The 19014-nt window shown below is 45.4% G+C and overlaps 2 protein-coding genes across 3 annotated transcripts; both read left to right on the top strand.

The window, feature by feature from the left end:
• The first annotated feature begins 2872 nt into the window (after positions 1-2872).
• elp6 (elongator acetyltransferase complex subunit 6) lies at positions 2873-6231 on the top strand. Its single transcript, XM_012822865.3, has 7 exons — positions 2873-3409; positions 3503-3581; positions 3706-3776; positions 3898-4022; positions 4193-4412; positions 4742-4906; positions 5476-6231. The coding sequence occupies exons 1-7, from the start codon at positions 3356-3358 to the stop codon at positions 5599-5601; spliced, it is 840 nt and encodes a 279-aa protein (XP_012678319.1). The 5' UTR covers positions 2873-3355; the 3' UTR covers positions 5602-6231.
• An 801-nt stretch (positions 6232-7032) lies between these two features.
• pop1 (POP1 homolog, ribonuclease P/MRP subunit) lies at positions 7033-18407 on the top strand. Of its 2 annotated transcripts, none has more exons than XM_031576028.2 (16): positions 7033-7543; positions 7697-7819; positions 7953-8128; positions 8429-8683; positions 9140-9227; positions 10474-10652; positions 11031-11308; positions 11499-11592; positions 11680-11788; positions 12132-12251; positions 13029-13150; positions 13525-13716; positions 14338-14492; positions 14766-14945; positions 16244-17103; positions 17154-18407. In XM_031576028.2, the coding sequence occupies exons 1-15, from the start codon at positions 7438-7440 to the stop codon at positions 17061-17063; spliced, it is 2997 nt and encodes a 998-aa protein (XP_031431888.1). In that variant the 5' UTR covers positions 7033-7437; the 3' UTR covers positions 17064-17103; positions 17154-18407. The 2 variants fall into 2 exon arrangements, with proteins under 2 accessions (XP_031431888.1, XP_012678362.2); XM_012822908.3 differs by lacking the exon at positions 17154-18407 and having other exon boundaries at positions 7033-7164; positions 7414-7543; positions 16244-17143.
• The last annotated feature ends 607 nt before the right edge of the window (positions 18408-19014 follow it).

Below are 19014 nucleotides of genomic sequence, written 5' to 3'. Positions count from 1 at the left end.
CGGACAGCGGAATCAAGTGAGTCATGAGAGAAACGCTTTTGTGTGAAAACCAGGTCACAGGATCCATTAGCTGCAGTGGTTGTTTAGAGTGGAGAGAGTGTGTGTGTGTGTGTGTGTGTGTGTGTGTGTGTGTGTGTGTGTGTGCGTGTGCGTGTGCGTGTGCGTGTGCGTGTGCATGTGTGAGTGAGTGGAGTGTGTGTGTGTTTGTGTGTGAATGTGGGTGGAGTGGAGTGGAGTGTGTGTGTGTGTGTGTGTGTGTGTGTGTGTGTGTGTGTGTGTGTACTGGTTTTCGGTTACAGGGTTAATCTGCCTGTCACAACTGCTGAGTGTTTGCACCTTCACTTCAATCATCGCCCTGTTCTAAAATTTAATCTGCCACCTCCTTCACGTTAAAGCGCTTTGTCTAACTAAATTGATTGACCTGCTGCACAGGTCAGGTTATCAGCACAATCCCCTTCACAATGTCAGTTTAGGGGCTTTCCTATGCATCCGTGTGCTGATTACATTACCGTTATGTAGACGGCTTTGTAAAGAGGCTTACTATGCAGTATACACAAACGCACATATTCCTCGTAGTGTACGTTTAAATGTACACGTGTTCCCATGTACAGTTGCCCCTGTGTAGCCAAAAACCATGGCTAACACACAAAAGACACTGTCACTCTCATTCTTCTGTGTGCCTTAGTTCAATCCTCCCGTCTTACTCTCCTTTATACTGTCTCACGCTCTGGAGCCTTACATTGTCTCTCTCTGCTGGACCTCCTCTATCCATTGCAGGCTAAATGAAAACCGTAAGAACCTCTGCAGTCTTTTCTTCAAAAAAGCGCCCCTCCCTCTCTCTCTCTGTCTCTCTCTCTCTCTCTCTGTGTGTCTCAGCCCCCTCCCTGTCCTTCTTTCTCCGTCCCAACCCCCAGCGCTGCGGTAAGTGTGAACGGTGGCGTGCGTCCAGTGGGCCCCTGACGCAGAGAAAAGCTGAGGGGCCGTCTCCCCGGCGGCAGGGGGCCCCTGGGCCTTATTGTGACACACAGGATTAAATTATCACACTCCATTAGCTTCTCTGTGACACAAGGGGCCTGCCAGGAACACACACACATGCTCACACACAGACTCACACATTCCCTCACAGTTTCTCTTTCTGTCTCGGTGTCTCTCTCCTTCTTTTATTCCCCTGGTTTGACAATGTCCCTAACATTGTCTCAGAGTCACATTTTTTCGAAAACATTGACACAAGCATTTGGACAAAATCTATCATCTGGCTGAAACTTGCTAATAGCAACCAAGCTCTGCTCTGGTCTCAACATTGACAGCCTGGAGTGGTTTGAGTGTGAAAGCAAGAATCCGTGGTGTAGCCTACTCATCCTCAAAGCTACAAGCACAGAGAAAAAGAATTCCAAACGCAGACTGCGATGATAAAATTTAGGAGGAGCCCGAACCCTGTCCAAGAAGAGCTGCTTGCTAATGAGCCAACAATGATTCTCATGATGAGAACACAGCATGCTAGCTGCTGGCAAGCAAGCCTGGGGAACGAAACTTCTCATGGCCTTCCACCATAAACATCACATGGGTCGCCAGTCTTGAAACCAAGAATAGGACTGTGGATCTCTCTTTTCGGGGTAAGTCGGCCATGACCAGAGTTTGCCTCATTCCTCTGTGTCTTCCAGGAGACTGGGGCTGCGATTCAAGCCAATGGTTACTGAGGCAGAGGATCAGAAAGGGGTGGTGATGCCCTCTGGTGGTGAAGAAAATATACTGCACCCACACCTAGTCGGCATTGCAACATAAAAAGGTTATGGACTTACAGAACGGCTGAGTATTGCATGTACAGGTTTGAGAATTTAGTCTTGATTTTCATCAGTGGACCCAACCCAAGCTAAATGCATCTCTTTAAATGCATTTTTCACAGATTAAGTCCCTCATTTACTCCTCCCACCGAAATGTATTTAACAATGTCCTACATGAATTCCAACCCATTTAGTAATAAGCTGACACCCACAAAATCCATGAAGTGCATCTTTGTACAATAAGATGATCATGATGAAAGGCTCCTGTAATGCGACTTACCACTAGAGGCTTCAAAAATCCTCATGTTATGCCATGCAGGTTCTTCAGTAAATGTTCTATACAGTAGAACCTTTATACTGTTCTCTACAGTAGAATACATACTCACCGCATACATCTGATGCATGTATTACAGAACTGATAATTGATAAGGTTATAACTAACACCACACTTTTGTGAGTGTGTGTGTTATGTGGGTTAGAACACAGCATGCACATGCAACAATGCGTCAGATCATCTGTCAGCGTCACAGGTTGAATAGCATCATTCCATCTCCAGCTGACTGCTTCCCCAGGCCTGTCCCCCCCTCTGCCTGAACACCAGCAGACCATTTGCATGAAGAAGGAAAGGAGAGGTTACGGGGGGTGCACCCACAGGAAAGCGCGTTTCGTTTCCGACAAACCCCTCTTTGTGTGCGGCCCATTCAGACCCCACACCCTACCCCCTATTCGGGGTCTGTTTTGTCTTCCCTCTTCATCTGCTCTGCCAATGAGACTAACTCAATAAGGAGACCAAGTTTCAGACATTCTTGATGTAGCCCTGCTTTCTTTACAAAAGGTCTTTTCATTATAAAAAATATGTATCACCCCAAGATCTTAAGAGTTCAGGTTGAAAAAGTGAGTTTACATGTACTTCATGGTGTGTGTGTGTGTGTGTGTGTGTGTGTGTGTGTGTGTTTAGCAAGCCTAATTTCAGTGTCTGACCGGCGCATGACTTCCAAATTATACAACGGCATCAAGGCTGGGCATTACCATTACCAGGCTTCTAGAAGACTTTGCATTTCGCGTTTTACATATGGTATGTCCCTACGCGGTACTTGTAGTGTATGCCATGTGGATGTATTCGGTTCCAGTGACACTCAAGTTGTTTTGTGCAGAGCTCCAGTATGATTTTCTGTAAAGCCAACCTCAAACGGATTTGACAGAAGCAACCAGTTGATAGTGCTAATAATTTATAAATGTCTCCGAAAGGCAAAACCTTAGGTTGCCAGCTACCACAAGCTGTTATTGAGCAAGCTGGCTAGCTGATGCTAGGCGATATCCCTGACAGTTACATTATAATGAAGAGGTTTTGCGTTTTTCCTCGATATATTCCTTTTAAGTGCCTAGTTTGCGAGCTAGATAGGTATTGTTTTCAGCGTATGTTCGCTCACTTACTTTAGGGCTAATGCAATCAGTTAGTTAGCTCGCTAGATGTTTGTAAATCGTGAAATATCCCATTTGTTCTATTACCACGTTTGCGTCCTCTTGAAGTAGTTTCCCCAAAGGAAACTAAAGAAAGTTATTCTTTAGACATCATGTATACGGAACTCAACAGCATCCTAAATAATAGTCCAGATAATTGCAAGCAGGTATGTTAGTCGCTTACGTTGCATGGCTTAGTGAAGAGTGTAGTGGTACCTACTATAAATACTTTATGGAGCCACTTTTCTTTCATGTTGTAGGGGGAGTTTGTCCTCATATCGGACAGAAAGGCCGACGCTTCATTCCTGGTGCATCATTTCCTTTCTTTTTATTTGCGAGGTGAGTCCATCTAGAAACAGTTCAGTTCTCACAGCTCAGGTTTTCTGATTGAAACTTAAACTAAACGATTATAATTATATATCTGTAAGGCAATTAGTCGTCTTATGTCTTTGTTGTTTTCCAGCGGGCTGTAAAGTTTGCTTCTTGGGCCTTGTACAGTCTTTTAGTCACTACAGTGCGGTCAGTCAAAGACTGGTGAGTTCAAATACTTATTCATCTGCATTTTTCTGCCTGGGTCCATCTCTAATGTGAGAATGTTATTTGACTGTGCTGGGGACACCAAATAATGGTATTGCCCAACCTCGTCTCCCTCAAGGGTGTGAGTTTGCTTCAAGCAAAGGAGAAGGGCCAGCTTGTGTTCCTGGAAGGACTGAAGGATTGCCTGGGAGTCGTGTTACCTGACGGAGCAAAACCTGAAAGTCCCACATTAGACTTTTTCAGGTGATCCAGCATGTCCTCTGGGCAACACAGCATGGATGCTTAGAGACAGCCATCATCTTTTTTTAGTCACACTAAAGAATTTCCTTAGGTTTAAGTCATTTTAATGTTGTGCATGGTGTGTCAGTGCTGTTTATGTACCTGTTGTTCGTGTCTTCCATCCTTTCTCTCAGGCCCCAGTGCTCGGATCTGAGAGGTCTGTTTGAGTTTGTGCTGAGTTCTCTGAGTCCAGTGGGTGGCGCTGTTGGCGAAGGGGAAATTGGGTCAGGACCTCAGAGTCCCCCAGTGCTGATTGTGGACGACCTGAGTGTCCTCCTCAGTCTCGGCGTTCGCGCCGGAGCTGTGCTGGACTTTGCCCACTACTGCAAGGCTAACATCTGCTGCGAGTTAAAGGTTGGTCACAAAACTGGTGCTGTTACTCTTTCAAACACCCTCATTGAATATTCTTGACCCTCATTGTCGCATGGCTTGAAATATAAAATACTAGTCGTAGTGTACCTTAGTTGGTCAGTTTTAGGTCTGTTTTCATCTCTGGTATCAGCCATGCAATGTCTTTTCATACAAGTAAACATCGGTTGAAGACATTCAGACCATCAGACCAACAGACAGAAAATATAAGTAGCATGAATACTGGGTGTCAAGTTCAAAGCATGCTCTAAATATGCTGACATTTCCACTCATCCACATTTACATCTTGTCTTAATGTTATTGTCTGCATCCAGGGCAATGCAGTGATGCTCATGAGGTGTGAGGAGGAGGAGGGTGAGGAAGAGGAGGGTGAGGAGGAAAGCGCTGAAATGCTCCTGAAGGGTCTAATGCACCAGTGTACCCTGGCGCTGCAGGTCCAGGGCCTCCCCACTGGCTACTGCAGGGACATTCACGGACAGGTAGGACACTCCACCTCACGGGAGGAGTTATGAACAGCTGTGGGTTCTAGGGGTTGACTAGGGGAATTTAAGCATAAACGCCTAATAAAATAGCATCTAACCTCATGTTAATACGAATAAACCTGTTTCCATCAACCGTCACTTTTTACCCTATGCGAATCAGGTGTTAATCCACTCCATTCTAGCAGCTTACAAGCTCTATTCAGCTTACAAGATTTTATGCAAATTTCAAGCATTTCCGTTCTGGATGTCCTGTTCGGATGCTCAAAATTTGCATTTAACAGTTGGATGGAAACCCGGCTTGTGACATTGTCTATTTTTATAAGACCTACAGTATTTAGGGTTTTAGCACAGGTGACTTGCGCACTCTAGGTGCTCCAGTGTCAAAACTCCTTGCCTCTCTGTGGACAATAAGCATTATAAGTAATCCCAGGTCGCTGATTCGGTTGTCAGGGATTGTAAACATTGTGTTGAAACATTAATCATACATTGATTTTCTTGTGAATTACACATCTAAAGTAACAGTACAACAATGCTCATATGAATTGGAAAACATGTCTGTCTTCCAGGTGGACATTTGGTGGCGAGGTCAAAGCCAGCAGCTGCAGCAGAATCAGAGGAAAGTCTTTCAGTACAAAGTGCAGGACAAGGGCGCGTCCTTCTTTGCTCGTGGGACCTCTAGCGCTGTCCTCTGATACTCAGGTGGTGAATGTCAATACACAACTTAATGACTGCCTCACCCCTCTATTGATAATGGACTCAGTTCTGTCATATTGTCATGGCGGTTGTAGGTCACACTTATAATATTGTGTACATAATGCTTTTCACTCTTGTTGAGTTGGTATGTTCAATCAAGATTATTTAAATAAAATCACTGATTCACACAGTTGAACTTGACAGTATTGCCAGCAGCATCACTATGTTGATTGACAGTAGGATTGTAAAACCGGTTACAATTATCCAAAATATTTTGGTTTGATGTTTGGTCAACAGGAATATGTTCAGTAAATGAATTTTTTGGTTTCATTTATAACAATATGAATTGCATTTATAGCAATGTGAATTGTATGTGAAATTACGGTTGTGAAACAGTTTCATTAAAGGTTTAGTCGGTGATTCTGATCCAGTACACTTGGTTGGTCAAATTCAGTCCTCTCTCTGCTGTCTATTTAGAGTGTGCGCTCAGAAAAACTCCAGTGTTCTTACACAGTCCTGGTTCTGTTAAAGGGAAACAAAGATAGTGGCTCGGGCCGAGCCAGAAACCGTTCAAGCCAATCAACGCATTGCTTCAGGAGAATGGAAGAGGGGTATAATTTCATTGTCTGTTGAGGTCGAACATCATCGATCTTTCACCTGAATCGCAGGCTCTACCTAGTCCTGAATTTAGTTATGTCAGCCTTAACAGGATATTGGAATCTTGTAACGTATTCAGAGCTCACAAAGTCATTAATATATAAATATGTAACATGGCATTCTGATGTTTTGACATTTCCATGCAAGAGAAGACTCATTCTCATTACACCCCATCCAACAAGGTTTCTGCTCCCCTGATCATTGGCACAGTTGTGACTTAGCTATGCACCTGTCATAAATACCTCAACATCTGTTTCTGATACTAATGCTCACTGCATGTGGAAATAGCCCTGGGCGTATGGGCCAAAATAAAAATTTCAAATCTGAATGAGATTTCCTCTAGACCGCATACTTATATAGCCCTCAGATACTGCTTTGCGCAGTCCACGGTGTCATTGTCTCGCCCAATAAACAGTCATACAGACATCTATGCATATCGAACTGTCTCTCCATCACATATGAGGCAATTCTAGTTTTGATGTCTTGACACTGACTGTCCAGCAGAGGTCGCGCGAAATCACTGGGATGCAAGCCTCTTAGATGACAATGCAATAAACGAACCAAGAAAACCGGCGTGTCCTGCCTATAAACGTACACGACTTTACAATACAATGTCCTGTCATGCATCAGGTATGTGTGCTATCAATGTGTTATCAAAAACAAACCGAGTACAGTTACATTTATTCAGAGTTTGTCACATTTTCGCTTTTTGACCTACTAAGACTTCGTATCCCAGAAACCACTGCACCGGAAACTATAAAGTGCAACGCTGGGTGATTATACGTCGGAAGACATGCGGAAAACACGTTTATGTCTACGTTAGCCGCAGCGTTGAACTTCATTTATAAAGTTAGCGATGTGACTGTAGTCTACTCCAATTTTTTGTGTTCGTAGTTCTTTCTAAAGTGAGTATGTTGTCACTCGGAGAGTGTCTGAGTATGTTGTCACTCTGAGCAAGTTGTGCATGTAAAAATGTGTGCCATTACTGTAGAGGCAACAGTCATTAGCGGGGGGATATCGCGAGCCAACTTGAAGCGAAGTAACCTTTTTTGATAGCTAGGAAGCGACACTAAAAGTTAACGTTAGCTATTGCAACGTAGGGTAGCTACCCTGTTTATATTCTGGATTCATGATAATACGTTGTTTTGAAACAGTAAAGAGGAGAATCTGCAGCAATAATGTCGGGGGCCAAAAACAGGATGCGCAATAAAAAGATGAGAGATCAGCCCGGCAATGTAACCTACTCATCGCCAGGCTGGCGCAACGGTGGAGACACTCCTGCTGGTTGGTATCATCCATACATGTCGTTATTAACCATCATTGTACATACTTTAACTGCATGTCCAGCAGTAAGCAATGGGAATGAACCACGACAGAATCAGCGCAGCGTTTGGCTGGTGTTAAAGATGAATAAACCTGGTTGTGTTGGTCTTAAAGGTCGGACCGGTGAAGCCCAACATGTGAAGGGGCACGGCTTGCCCCACCAGGGCGGTGGGTGGGTCAGAGGCCATCAGTCAGGCGGCTCGGTTTACCCCCAGGAGCTTCCCAAATACATCACCAGTAAGACACGTTCATCAAGGCTGTTCATTCACAGATTGTGGTACAAGGGAGATTTTATTTTGGCCGGCGTTTGGCTCTTACATTTGGAGAGTATGGCATGTTGTCTAATTGTTACTCGTGTTGCCTTCTCTAGGCTCCTATTTTGCCAGGGCCAGGGCTGCTGAGGTCAAGGCGATGCTGAAGGCCGTCAACAAGAGGACGGGCAGCTGCCATACCTTTGGCGCTCTGCCCAAACACATGAGACGAAGAGCCATGAGCCACAACACTAAAAGACTTCCCACCAGGCTACGAGAAGGCGCACAGAGGATGGTGCGCTGCCGTTAGATTAGTCCTAAACATAATAGATCCATAATCCAGCTACATGCTCTCTAAGACACTTGGTACTTACAATGCTGATGATCATCAACATGTTTGTGCCATTACATTTGTGCCAGTAACAAACAGTTTTTGAATCAAGGGTTATGAATGTAGTCAGATCAACCAGCCTGCCTTTGATCCATTTGTAGTACTTATTTGGAAGCTTGATCTGACATTCCTAAAATTGGAGGCGTATGTCAAGGCCTTACTGTGCTGTTGTTATAAATATTTCCAATGCCTCTCTCTTTTTAGTTGGAGAAAAGCCTACTAACTGGCAAGAAGAAGGAGGAGTCAAAGGCCAAGAGCCGCAAAGCTCGCCGTCGCCACGGTAACCTGCTGCTGGAGTTCAACCGCCGGCAGAGGAAGAACATGTGGCTGGAGACACACATCTGGCACGCCAAGCGCTTCCACATGTTGAAGAAGTGGGGCTATTGTCTGGGGGACAGGCCCACCTTTAAGTGCTACCGGGCCTGCTACAGGGCTATGAGCAGCCACTGTCTCCTGCAGGTGAGGAGGAGGCCACAGGCCCATAGATAATGCCTCCTATAGATTGGCTCTTTTAAAGGTACAGCCCGCAATTCTTATCCAATAAACATTTGGTCTAATTGCTCCTTACGGTCCTCTAGCTGGCTGTTCTGTGTATGCGCTCAAAAAATTCCGGCTCTGTAAATGGGGAAACAAACAAAGTGGGTGGGCCGAGCCATACACCATTTCAGCCAATCAATTAGCTCAAATATCAACAACTTTTCACCTGAATTGTGGACTGTACCTTAAATAGCTGAAGCTATTAAACATCACCCACAAGGGTTCCTAGCTTCAATTTGCTTTTAGATGCTATGAGATATTGGTTGGTTAGGTTACAAGGTATTCATATATTTCCCTCATCTTTTCCAGAAAAATGTTGACGGTAAATGTCATCGCTTCACTAGCCTTACTGTATTGTCTTAAATTTTGTGTTGGTAGGACCTGTCCTATTATTGCTGTGTGGAGCTGCAGGGACCAGAGGAGGAGCTCCTCAGCGCCCTCTCCAGGCTTACCAGTAAAGACGCAGGTGAGTGAAGAACCACATTTCAGATCTTAAAACTGCAGTAGGGAACTTTTATAAAAATAACCTTATTTGCCAAGACTGTCATTATGTCCTGACAGTAGTACATGAGACCGATAATCTGGGGGGGAAAAGATAATGTTACTGTGATGATGCAGTCGGGCTAACATTAGGTTGTTTGTGATGCTAAGGCTACTGTTTAGCGTTTGTTTAATTTAAAAGTTGCTGAACAGATCTTTGTAAAGTGCCCAGGCAGTCGGTTTGGTGTTTGTCCGGATATTTTTGTGTGACTATTTCTCCCACAGCCAAGTGGTTTACTGCATATTTGGCTCCATCCACAACACTTTCTGTTACCAAACACAATATAGGGTAATTCACCCAGATGTTTTCCCAGGAAAACTCAAATAAGGTGCAAAACGAAACGAAAATATACTATAATAGACATCAGCAAAGTTAAGAATAATTATTTGTGTGTGAAATAACGTGCTTAAAAATGTGCTTTCATTAAATAATCCCCTATTTGCAGCCCTTTCAAACATTGCAGCGTTACAACTTGACTGCCTCTTCACTAAATAGGTCTTGCATAATTTAGAGCAATGCTTTGGATCTCTGTCTTGTTGTAGGATAAAATTGGCTGCAGTGAAGGGCTGTCCACAGGGTATTACATGGTGATGGAGTTATAGCCTTCCTTAGTAACGATTCCTTCTACTCTGTTCAAATAACATACATTACCATCATGAAGGCAGCCCCAGACATTCACTTTTCCTCTGCTGTGTTTGAGAGATGGTGTCAAGGTGTAATTTTCATTCAACAATTAGACCCAATCTGTGGAGTAAAGAACGCAGTTTTGTGTAATTGTTGGAAGTGAACAGGCATGGAAATTTCATTAAATGCCTTTGAAAAGTAATAGAAAAGGTTTGAAATGTTGTCAATTAAAAAGGTGGGAACCCTGTTAGTATACCATTTGTATCATAGTCCATATATCCTATATATATCATAATTTTGGATCATTTAGGCAAATGGTTCATAATCACCTTGTCACCTTCATTTCTGACATACCTACAAAGTTCATTATAAGTAAGTAAGTGTCTAACTGACAGCATTGTAAGTGTTGCCATTTTCCTGTACCCACTGTGAGAAACTGCAAGATATGAAGAGGATTCTTTCTGTCCCTTCACTGGTATAATTTATCTTGACTTTCATCAGTTTCCTCATCACAGCTCTATGTGTTTGTGTGTGTGTGTATATACAGGGCCAACCTTTGCTGCGGTGCAGTGCCTATCCGGGCGCAGGCAGGGCAGTGTGGTTCTTTACGGATCAGATCAGTACCCCGCCCAGCCTCTGGGCCCTGTGCTCTTCCTCTGGAGACCCCGTTGTGAAGGCTCTACTGACAGACAGCTGTGGATTTGGGGCCATCCCACGCTAAAGCAGGTGAGGCTCCAGTTAGCCTCTCCTAATGGAGTTATGCTATAAGGCTGCATGGCTAGATCTGTGGTTTTAATATAAATAATAGCATGGTCGATGAGAACTCCCCATCGTGGTGAACTGAGTTTTACTGTGGTATAATTTTCATAACCCACTGCTCCCTGCTCCACTGTACAAATACCTTGTGTTTGTTTTATGCTCTGCCGAAAGCGCTTGTGCCAGTGGTATTTAGAAAAAAAATAACTACTGTTGCTTAGTAATAATATATCAGCCCTCTGATGTCTTAGTTCAATATCAGTGTGTAAGGCACCAGCACACATGGGTTGTCAGCAGCCTCTCTTTGTGGCAGAATGATGACACTCTTGCTGTGACCTACTTGTGTAGGATCTCCTGTCTGAGCTGAGAGCAGTGTGCCAGTGTTCAGAAGCTGTGTTGCCAGTGCCCGTGCACGTACCCGTGCCCGAGCCCACTCCAGCAGGGGCAGCAGAAGCAGCAGCAATACCACCCAAAGGCCCCGCTCAGAAGCAGGCCAGCAGCCGGAAGAGGAAGAGGGCAGAGCAGGACTCTGATGGCCTGCCGGCCAAGAAAATCTTTGGGGATGGGACTCGGTCACCTACCTGCCCTGTCACATGGAAGTCAGCCTTAACTGGAATAGTCATTAAGTAAGTATTTGGCATTCACACATTTGTATGTATCTATGAAGGTATTTTTGTGCTATTTTTTAGTATACGTCTTATCCAGACCTTACAAATGGTAATTTACCCTTGATATAACGTGTAGAATTATTTTTCAGTAATACTTTGCAGAATCATTTTGAAATCTTTCTGTATCTGTTTTTCCTGTGACCTGTAGTGACCTCACCATGGAGATCGTGCGGTATCGTCTCATTGGTCCACTCTCTCACTCAGTCTTGACGGAGGCTCTGTGTCCTGCCACAGACTGTGATGTGCGTAAATCCACTTGGGTATAAACCTGAACATGCACATTTGCAGGGCAGGGCACCAGAGAAAACCACTGTTTTTCTCTTTTACAGGTAGAAGCCAAGAATAGACAGTCATGCTTCTGGTGGCCAGAGCACTCCAAACAGGAGCAAAACATGGCTCTTCACAGGGAGCAAACCGATGTCTTCCAGCTGCTCAAAGGTCCGTGCTTGTCGTTTTTTTTAGCCTGGGTCAGTTACAGGTGGCGATGGAGATGGTTTCCATACAGCACCCAGACATCTTTACCTTTTTTTATGTCTTCTCATTTTCTGAAGCTGTGAATGGGACGGTGTGTCTTAAAGCAGCACTAAAATAGCTAATATAAATAGCGTAAAGATGCTGTGAATGGATAGTGTGTCTTAAAGCAGCACTAGAATAGCAACTGCGTAAAGATGCTGTGAATGGGACGGTGTGTCTTAAAGCAGCATTAGAATAGCTAATATAAATAGCGTAAAGATGCTGTGAATGGGACGGTGTGCCTTAAAGCAGCATGTGTATTCCTCAGGTGTGTATTCCTCCACTGAGATTCCTGGGGGTTCTGTCCTGGGCCTGACTGTAGATGACCCCCGACTCACCCTGCCCCGCATGAGATGCAAAGCTGAGCCTGACCTCCAGCAGGCCATAGGTAACTTCACAGCAGAGACTCATTTCCATTCTTCTCTTTAGCATTGCATTCTTCATAGAGTCCCAAAACCAGCACAAACGAGTGGATACCCTCTATAGAAGCTATGACAGTAGTCTATGCTACAGTATACAATAACTACCATAATGGTTATAATATTCTACTAATTGAGTACTAAAAAAGCAATCTATTGAATAACTTTAAAAGTAGTTTTTGAAATTATGTAGGGGTATTTTTTTTCTGCCTGTGTTTTGGTTGTGGTGATGGTTGCGGTGATGATGGTGTTTGTGATGGTGCCGTCTCCCCTGAGGCTGGTTCTGTTGGCATGCAGTGTTTCTGGTTCTGCGCCCCTGGGGGGCCTCTGCTCGCCCATGCAGATGACCCAGGTTCGAATCCTGGCAGGACCCTCCTCCACTCATGCCCGGGCCACACGCCTCACGCACTCTCTACCACTTCCTGTCCGGGCTCTTCCTCTTCCTGTCCTCCTTCATTTACGGGATATGACAACAATAATAGACTATCCAGTGTAAGGTGAATGAGGAAGGTAAACGTATCATGCTCCAGAAGGCCAAAACAACTTTAGTCAAAATTGTCTTTGATGGATTAATTTAGCAGTAGTGTGAGTTTTACATACTTATCCCAAATGTTGTGCATTTTGTGTAATGTGATGTAGTTAAGTCCAGCCCCATTGAGAGGCTGGTGTAGGTCAAGCAGTGGGTGATGCAGGCCTCTGCCCTACGTGTGTGTGTGTGTGTGTGTGTGTGTGTGTGTTTGTGTCAGGCGTGGACGAGGAGAAGAGAAGGGCCCTCACCCTGCAGGGAGTACCAGAGCACTGCTGCCAAAGCGCCTTGTGGGACCGGAACGTGAGGGACAACGCCACCGACAACAAGATCACAGAGAAGGTAGTCTTCCTAAGCGAGGCTTCACTGAAGAAATGCTCATTTACTATGAACAGTATCAAATTGAAAGTGTTTAGGCTATGAGATGGCTAAGACAGGCAATTAGTGGCACTGCTAATCCACATGAAGCCCTAGGGAGGGACACCAGACCAGAATGATTGCAGTGAAAAGTGTGGAAAGGCAGCACCCATCTGGCAGCACCCATCTGGTCCTACATGACGTAGGCATGCAGAAGATAAGCGATCTTGTTCTAAATGCCAGCGTGGAATCAGAAGATACAAATTATTTATGGGACTGGTACTGTACTTTGGAACATTTGAGAGCCCGTTCCCGTGTGTCTGTCTGACTGTGTGTGTGTGTGTGTGTCTTTCTCTCAGGAGCTGAATCGGATGCGGAGCGAGCTCCTGGTGCCCGGCTCCTGCCTGAAGCCCACCCCTCCACAGGGCCGAGTCCCCGTGCTGCTGGTGCACCAGCCAGGCAAGCAGCTGGGCCAGGAGATGCCCTCCTGGGGGGCAGGATGGGACCTGCTGCTGCCCAAAGGCTGGGGCATGCCCTTCTGGGTGCCTCTGGTACGTACAGTACAGTTATCCCTCTGTGCTGAGCAAGCTAGTATCTTTATCGATAACTTTAATCAAGTAACTTTAATCAACGATTAAAGGCTGATTAAGGCTTATCAAGATATTTAAACTGTATCTTGATGAGCCTTGATTGTTCCAAATCGGCGTGTGCATGCACATACAGTATTTGTTCCGGTGTGATATCCTGCAGATCCAAATAAAGGCATTTGAGGGTCTTTTCATGACACCTGTTGGAGTCCACTTTCTGTGTGGTTTCTGGAAGCTTCCTGAACATTTGGAACAGCAGCTGCATTGTGCTGAAGTTTCTTAGTGAACACAGAGCCTCCAGGGGTCTTTTAAAAAAAAAGGATGTATCAGCGCACCTATTTCATCGATGGCTGAAAAACAAGCTGTAAAGACAAATATTTTTAATATTGTGAAAAGTAGAAACCTAAAATAGCTTGTGCAAATTACACTGTTTGTTCTCTGTTAAATTTAGGATCCTGTTGCTTATGAAATTACAGATCAGAGATTAGTTTACACCTATTTTTTTTGTCTTGTTTGAATGTGTGTGATTAAAGAACACATATTTGTAATATTTGTCACAAAAATGGCCTCTTGGTTGTGTGTTAGGTGTATAGAGGGGTCCGTGTCGCCGGCCTCCAGATGAGCGCGAAGCACTCCCAGCACAAGGGGGCGCCCCACTTCCCCCACGACTACCCAGACTGCATTGCGGGCGCCCGCTTCCAAGATGAGCAGCAGGCAGAGCTTATGAACAAGTTTACGAGGTAGGTGCTGCACGCTGACATACTGCCCAGGAAGTACCCACCGTTTAATCACGTGCAGCGCCATAGACTCACACCAAACGCAGTAGATCAGTGTAATAGCCTCTCGTATCATTTGATGACCACTTTTAACCTGGATCCTATTGAGTTAGTACACGTATAACAGGCTGTATGTCTGTGTAATGAGTCGGCGGCCACTGGGTTGTAATCAGATCATCCTTCTTCACTGTTCACATGTGGTAGATTGATGTAATTGACCTTTCACCCTGCCCGCAGGCGTCCGCCTGGCAAGAGGACCAATTACATCAAACACGGCTGCCTGGCGCCGTTCCGATGCCCCTGGCAACAGCTGGTGGAGGAATGGGTGGAGATCGTCAAGGAGACCGGCGAGGGCTCTGATGCCCAGACTGGCGTGGAGACAGACGGCGTTCCACCCAGGAGGTTTTCTGTGCTCAGGTAGGTGGCGTTTTACTCCAGTGTGTCTGCTGAACCAGATGCTGGCAAACTTGGGCAATGGGTTTATGTTGGCTGTTACTGCACTGCTTCAGAGACATGGGTTGTGCTTGAGGAGATCCTGTCAGGTTTTGAACAGCGCTGCATCTGAAGCTGGTGTTGAGTTTAAAGTGCTCTGCTGTTCTGCTATGCGCTCGGTTACTCCAAGTTTGATGCTCTGTCCTTTGCTGTAAGACAAACTGTTGCTTTATTGCTTATATGGATGACTATAATTCTGTAATTATAAGTAATAATTTAGTTTAACATTACTTTGAAACAATTAGGACTTCTGGTTCATTATTCACAAAAGTAATGCAGAATGCATGGATTTACAAGCATCATAAATTAATCACTTTGACAAAGTTGTTATTTTTTTTTAAACCACTTTGACAAAGCATTGTTTTTTAAAGAAAAAAAAAACTTATTTGTTTAAAAAAACATTGATTTGATAAAGCATTGTTTTTTTTTTTTTTAGCAGCATCACATCCATTTCATCCAACCCCTTCATGGTTTTCGACTGCGTGTTTTGCTTGGAGCATTGTGTTTTTTTATTTCACGCTGACGGATTTTGAGAATTCAAAGCGCTCGCTCTAATACCTCTGACAGTTGAGATTCATGGCTCTGCTGGAGATTGCTCAAGATTTCATGCCGTTCCAAATGAGAGCGCTCAGTGCCGGAGCCCCCGTGAGATATAAAAGCCTGTCTTCCCAGACAGCCTCCTTAACAGCCGTGAGAGATGATCTTCAGCTGCCAACCTCCAAATCGTTTGAAGCTACTTTGGAATGGCTTTGCCAGGAAGCCTGGCGGGAGGCCTAAAGCTGAAGTATTTGGCAACAAAAATTGTCATTTTACTCAGAGTTCAGTTCAGTGCTTTAGTGCTGCTGCGGAGGGTATTGATCCGTCCTGGCGTAACCCCGACAGATGGCTTACGGAACCACTCTGGTTCTGATGCGGCACAGGTTCACCACACCTGGGCCAGATCTGCAGCCTTAGTGAAGGTGTGCAATGTGAATAAAGTCAGGATATGAAATCCTATGAAATTTCGTCTTTAGTTACACCCACCATCAAATGAACCAGCGTCACATCTATGCAGCTATTTCAGAAGATCCTGTTCAATTTAATTCTAATTAATTCTTTAATTTAATTCTTTCTTCATTTCTATTCATTTCCACTCATTTCTATTCCATTCTTTCCTTCATTTCCACTCATTTCCATTAACTTACTTCCTCTTTTTTTTCTCTCATATTCTATCTTCTCTCCAGGAGCAGGAAGGTGATGAGGCAGCTGTCTGTCTGGTGTAAGCCCAGCTCTTCTAAAGGCCAGAGGCTCCAGCGTGCCCCTCAGCCCGCTTCACTCTGCCCCGCCACGGCCGCCTCTCTCTGGGCATCGCACGGGCACAGCCTGGTGTGGGCGCGCTTCTCGCTGCTTGCCAAGGGCCGTCCAGAACTGCATGCCATGGTGTGTGTGCCCACGGACGAGGACCTGCGGCTGCTGAGCAAGGAGCCCCGCTGCATGGGCCCCCAGGAGCCCCTGCACGTGGACCATTTCAGGAAGCGCGTGAAGAGCGCACGCAAGGGCAAGAAGAAGAAGGGAGGTAAAGCCAAAGGGGCCTCAGAGGAGCAGGTAGTCGGTTCTGATGGTGTCGCCGAGAAGCCGGACTCGACCTCTGACCCGAGCCAAAGGCCCACTGAGCAGCCAAGCTCTGTCCCAGCCCTCACTCAGAACCAAGAGGTCGTTTCCACGCCCAGCAGAACTTCAGACGGCGACACGGACGCCACCCCAGCTTCTGTGGCCCCCTCTGCTCCTGCTCCTGCTCCGGCCACAGAGGAGAGGCTGGTCCTGGGGCTGTGGCCGGAGCCCCTGCCGAGCGTCACGTCCCACTGCTCACGCGTTACCCTGGGCTGGGTGACCCAGGGCGACTTCTCCCTGGCGGCGGGCTGTGGGGAGGCGTTGGGGCTGGTGAGCCTGACGGGCCTCCTGCAAGCGCTCCTGCGGCAGCCCCCCGAGCAACGGGGCCTGCTGCTGCTCAGGAACCCCTCCTCTCTGCAGTACCGCTTCGCCAAGGTCACCATCGAGGCCTGAGCCTGCCGGCGCATGTGTCTATGCCAACACGGACCTGAGGACACACACACACACACACACACACACACACACACACACACACACACACACACACACACACACACACACACACACGTGACCAAAATCTGATCAGTCACAGGGTACTGGCTATTATCAGTAGGCGAAAGCAAAACCTGCAGACCACTAGTTTGCTACATTCTCCGGGTTGCCATTGCGCGCGCACACACACACACACACACACACGACCAGATTCTGCTCACTCATAGGGTACTGGCTATTTTCCATGGACAGCTGCAGAGGACTGACTGAAAAACTGAACGCTGATCAGCAAGACAGCACTGTGTAGTCGCCTACGTGTGAACGAGGCAGAAGAGCTTAAATCCCCGCGACTTAGACGTGAATGCGGGGGCATGGTTCAAACTTAGGTCACATTCAGTCAAAGCTTTGGTCATGTCTGCCATGTAAAAGGTGGTATATCTGCAGCCTCTATTATTAGATGCGACAGGCATGGGCAAATTTTGTGCACTCCAGCCTTTGGTTTCAGTGACGTCGTGAGGTCGTTGTTGTTGTTATTCACTTAAAGCTTGGCTTAAGGTTCAGCCCTTCAGGGTGTGGGTGCTCGTTTGAGTGAAACCTAAACAATAAACCCTTCCAGGAAAAAAATGCTTTACTGAAGTACAACACAATGCGCAGTTTATCTTGCATGACATTTGGAAAAACTGACCACCTTTCTCAAAGTAATGGCCTGACTAAGCACTAGTGCCTCTGTGTGTCTCCCCTATGCTATGCTTGGTCAGAGTCTCCTCAGAGTTTACCTGGAGATTTATTGGCATCGACGTGTGTTTGGTGTGACTTGGGTCATCCACAAAGTGACAGACTGTTTGGTCAGAGTGTGAATGAACTGGAACAGAAGCTGTCCATCGCGGGGGAAACTTTCATCACTCTGGGTGACCTCGTGGTGTGTTAAGAGTGATGGGACTAACATTAGGTTAGAAACGTGTGTGAGGTATGGCTTATGGTGCATGTATTTTCTCATGAAAACGTTCAGTGCCTAAACCTTTGGGCAGAGAACATTTTTTTTGTTTTTTTTTAGGTTTGGTTCAAATGCTCTGTGGGCACTGAGGCCTCTCTCTCTTATTTCCAAAGGGACTTACATCTGGGTCAGATGTTTTATTCATTTGGATTATAAATAATTAGGTTTTACATGGTGTTTGGTTTGACTTTGATAGATGTGTTATGTTGGCCTCAGCACCAGTCGTTTTATTTCCCGCTTCAGTAGTGGTTTTCATGTATTTGGCACCGGTTTCCTTTTGAAAATGCTAATAAAGTCTACCTCTGTCCCAACCGCCTCAGCTTGTCCGTTCATCCTGCATTGGTCAAATTCTAAGAAGAATTAAAAGAAAAATGTAATCAGATGTGTACCAAGCTAATAAACAGAGTTGGAAATAGAATAGTAATGTCGCTTTACTTTATGCTTGGGTCACCTTTAAAACGGGTCATGTGCTTTTGCCACCTTTTTAAAACGGGTCATGTGCTTTAACCATCTTCCTCGTGTGTCCTACAACACTGAAGAGTTCAAATAGGCAAACTCTTACAGTCTGATAGGTGTTATAGTTGTGGACTTGGAAGATTATATTACACATGAATATTTCCGATACACTGAATGTGTCTGTTGTAGTCTCACAGGTGTCTCCATGGTACCTTAATTTGGGGGTTTTGTCAGATTTTATCTGATTTGGATCAGCCCAAAGAAAGATGGGAGTTACTGAAGAAACAAAGCTTGAGAATGCTGGCAGTTTTGCTGTGGCCAACATTTTTTATCTTTGATACATTATATATTTGTATTAATCTGTGCTAGTTGGATACCAAAAAATGGGGAAGATACTCAAAAATAAAATCACTTGTGACCCTCTAATGACGCTGTTCTTCCCGTAATCCTCCTCTGTCCTGA

Source organism: Clupea harengus, chromosome 11 (assembly GCF_900700415.2).
Source record: "Clupea harengus chromosome 11, Ch_v2.0.2, whole genome shotgun sequence".
Lineage (NCBI taxonomy): Eukaryota > Metazoa > Chordata > Actinopteri > Clupeiformes > Clupeidae > Clupea > Clupea harengus.
Note: the sequence above shows the minus strand (reverse complement) of the source record. Positions and strands in the feature narration are given on the sequence as shown.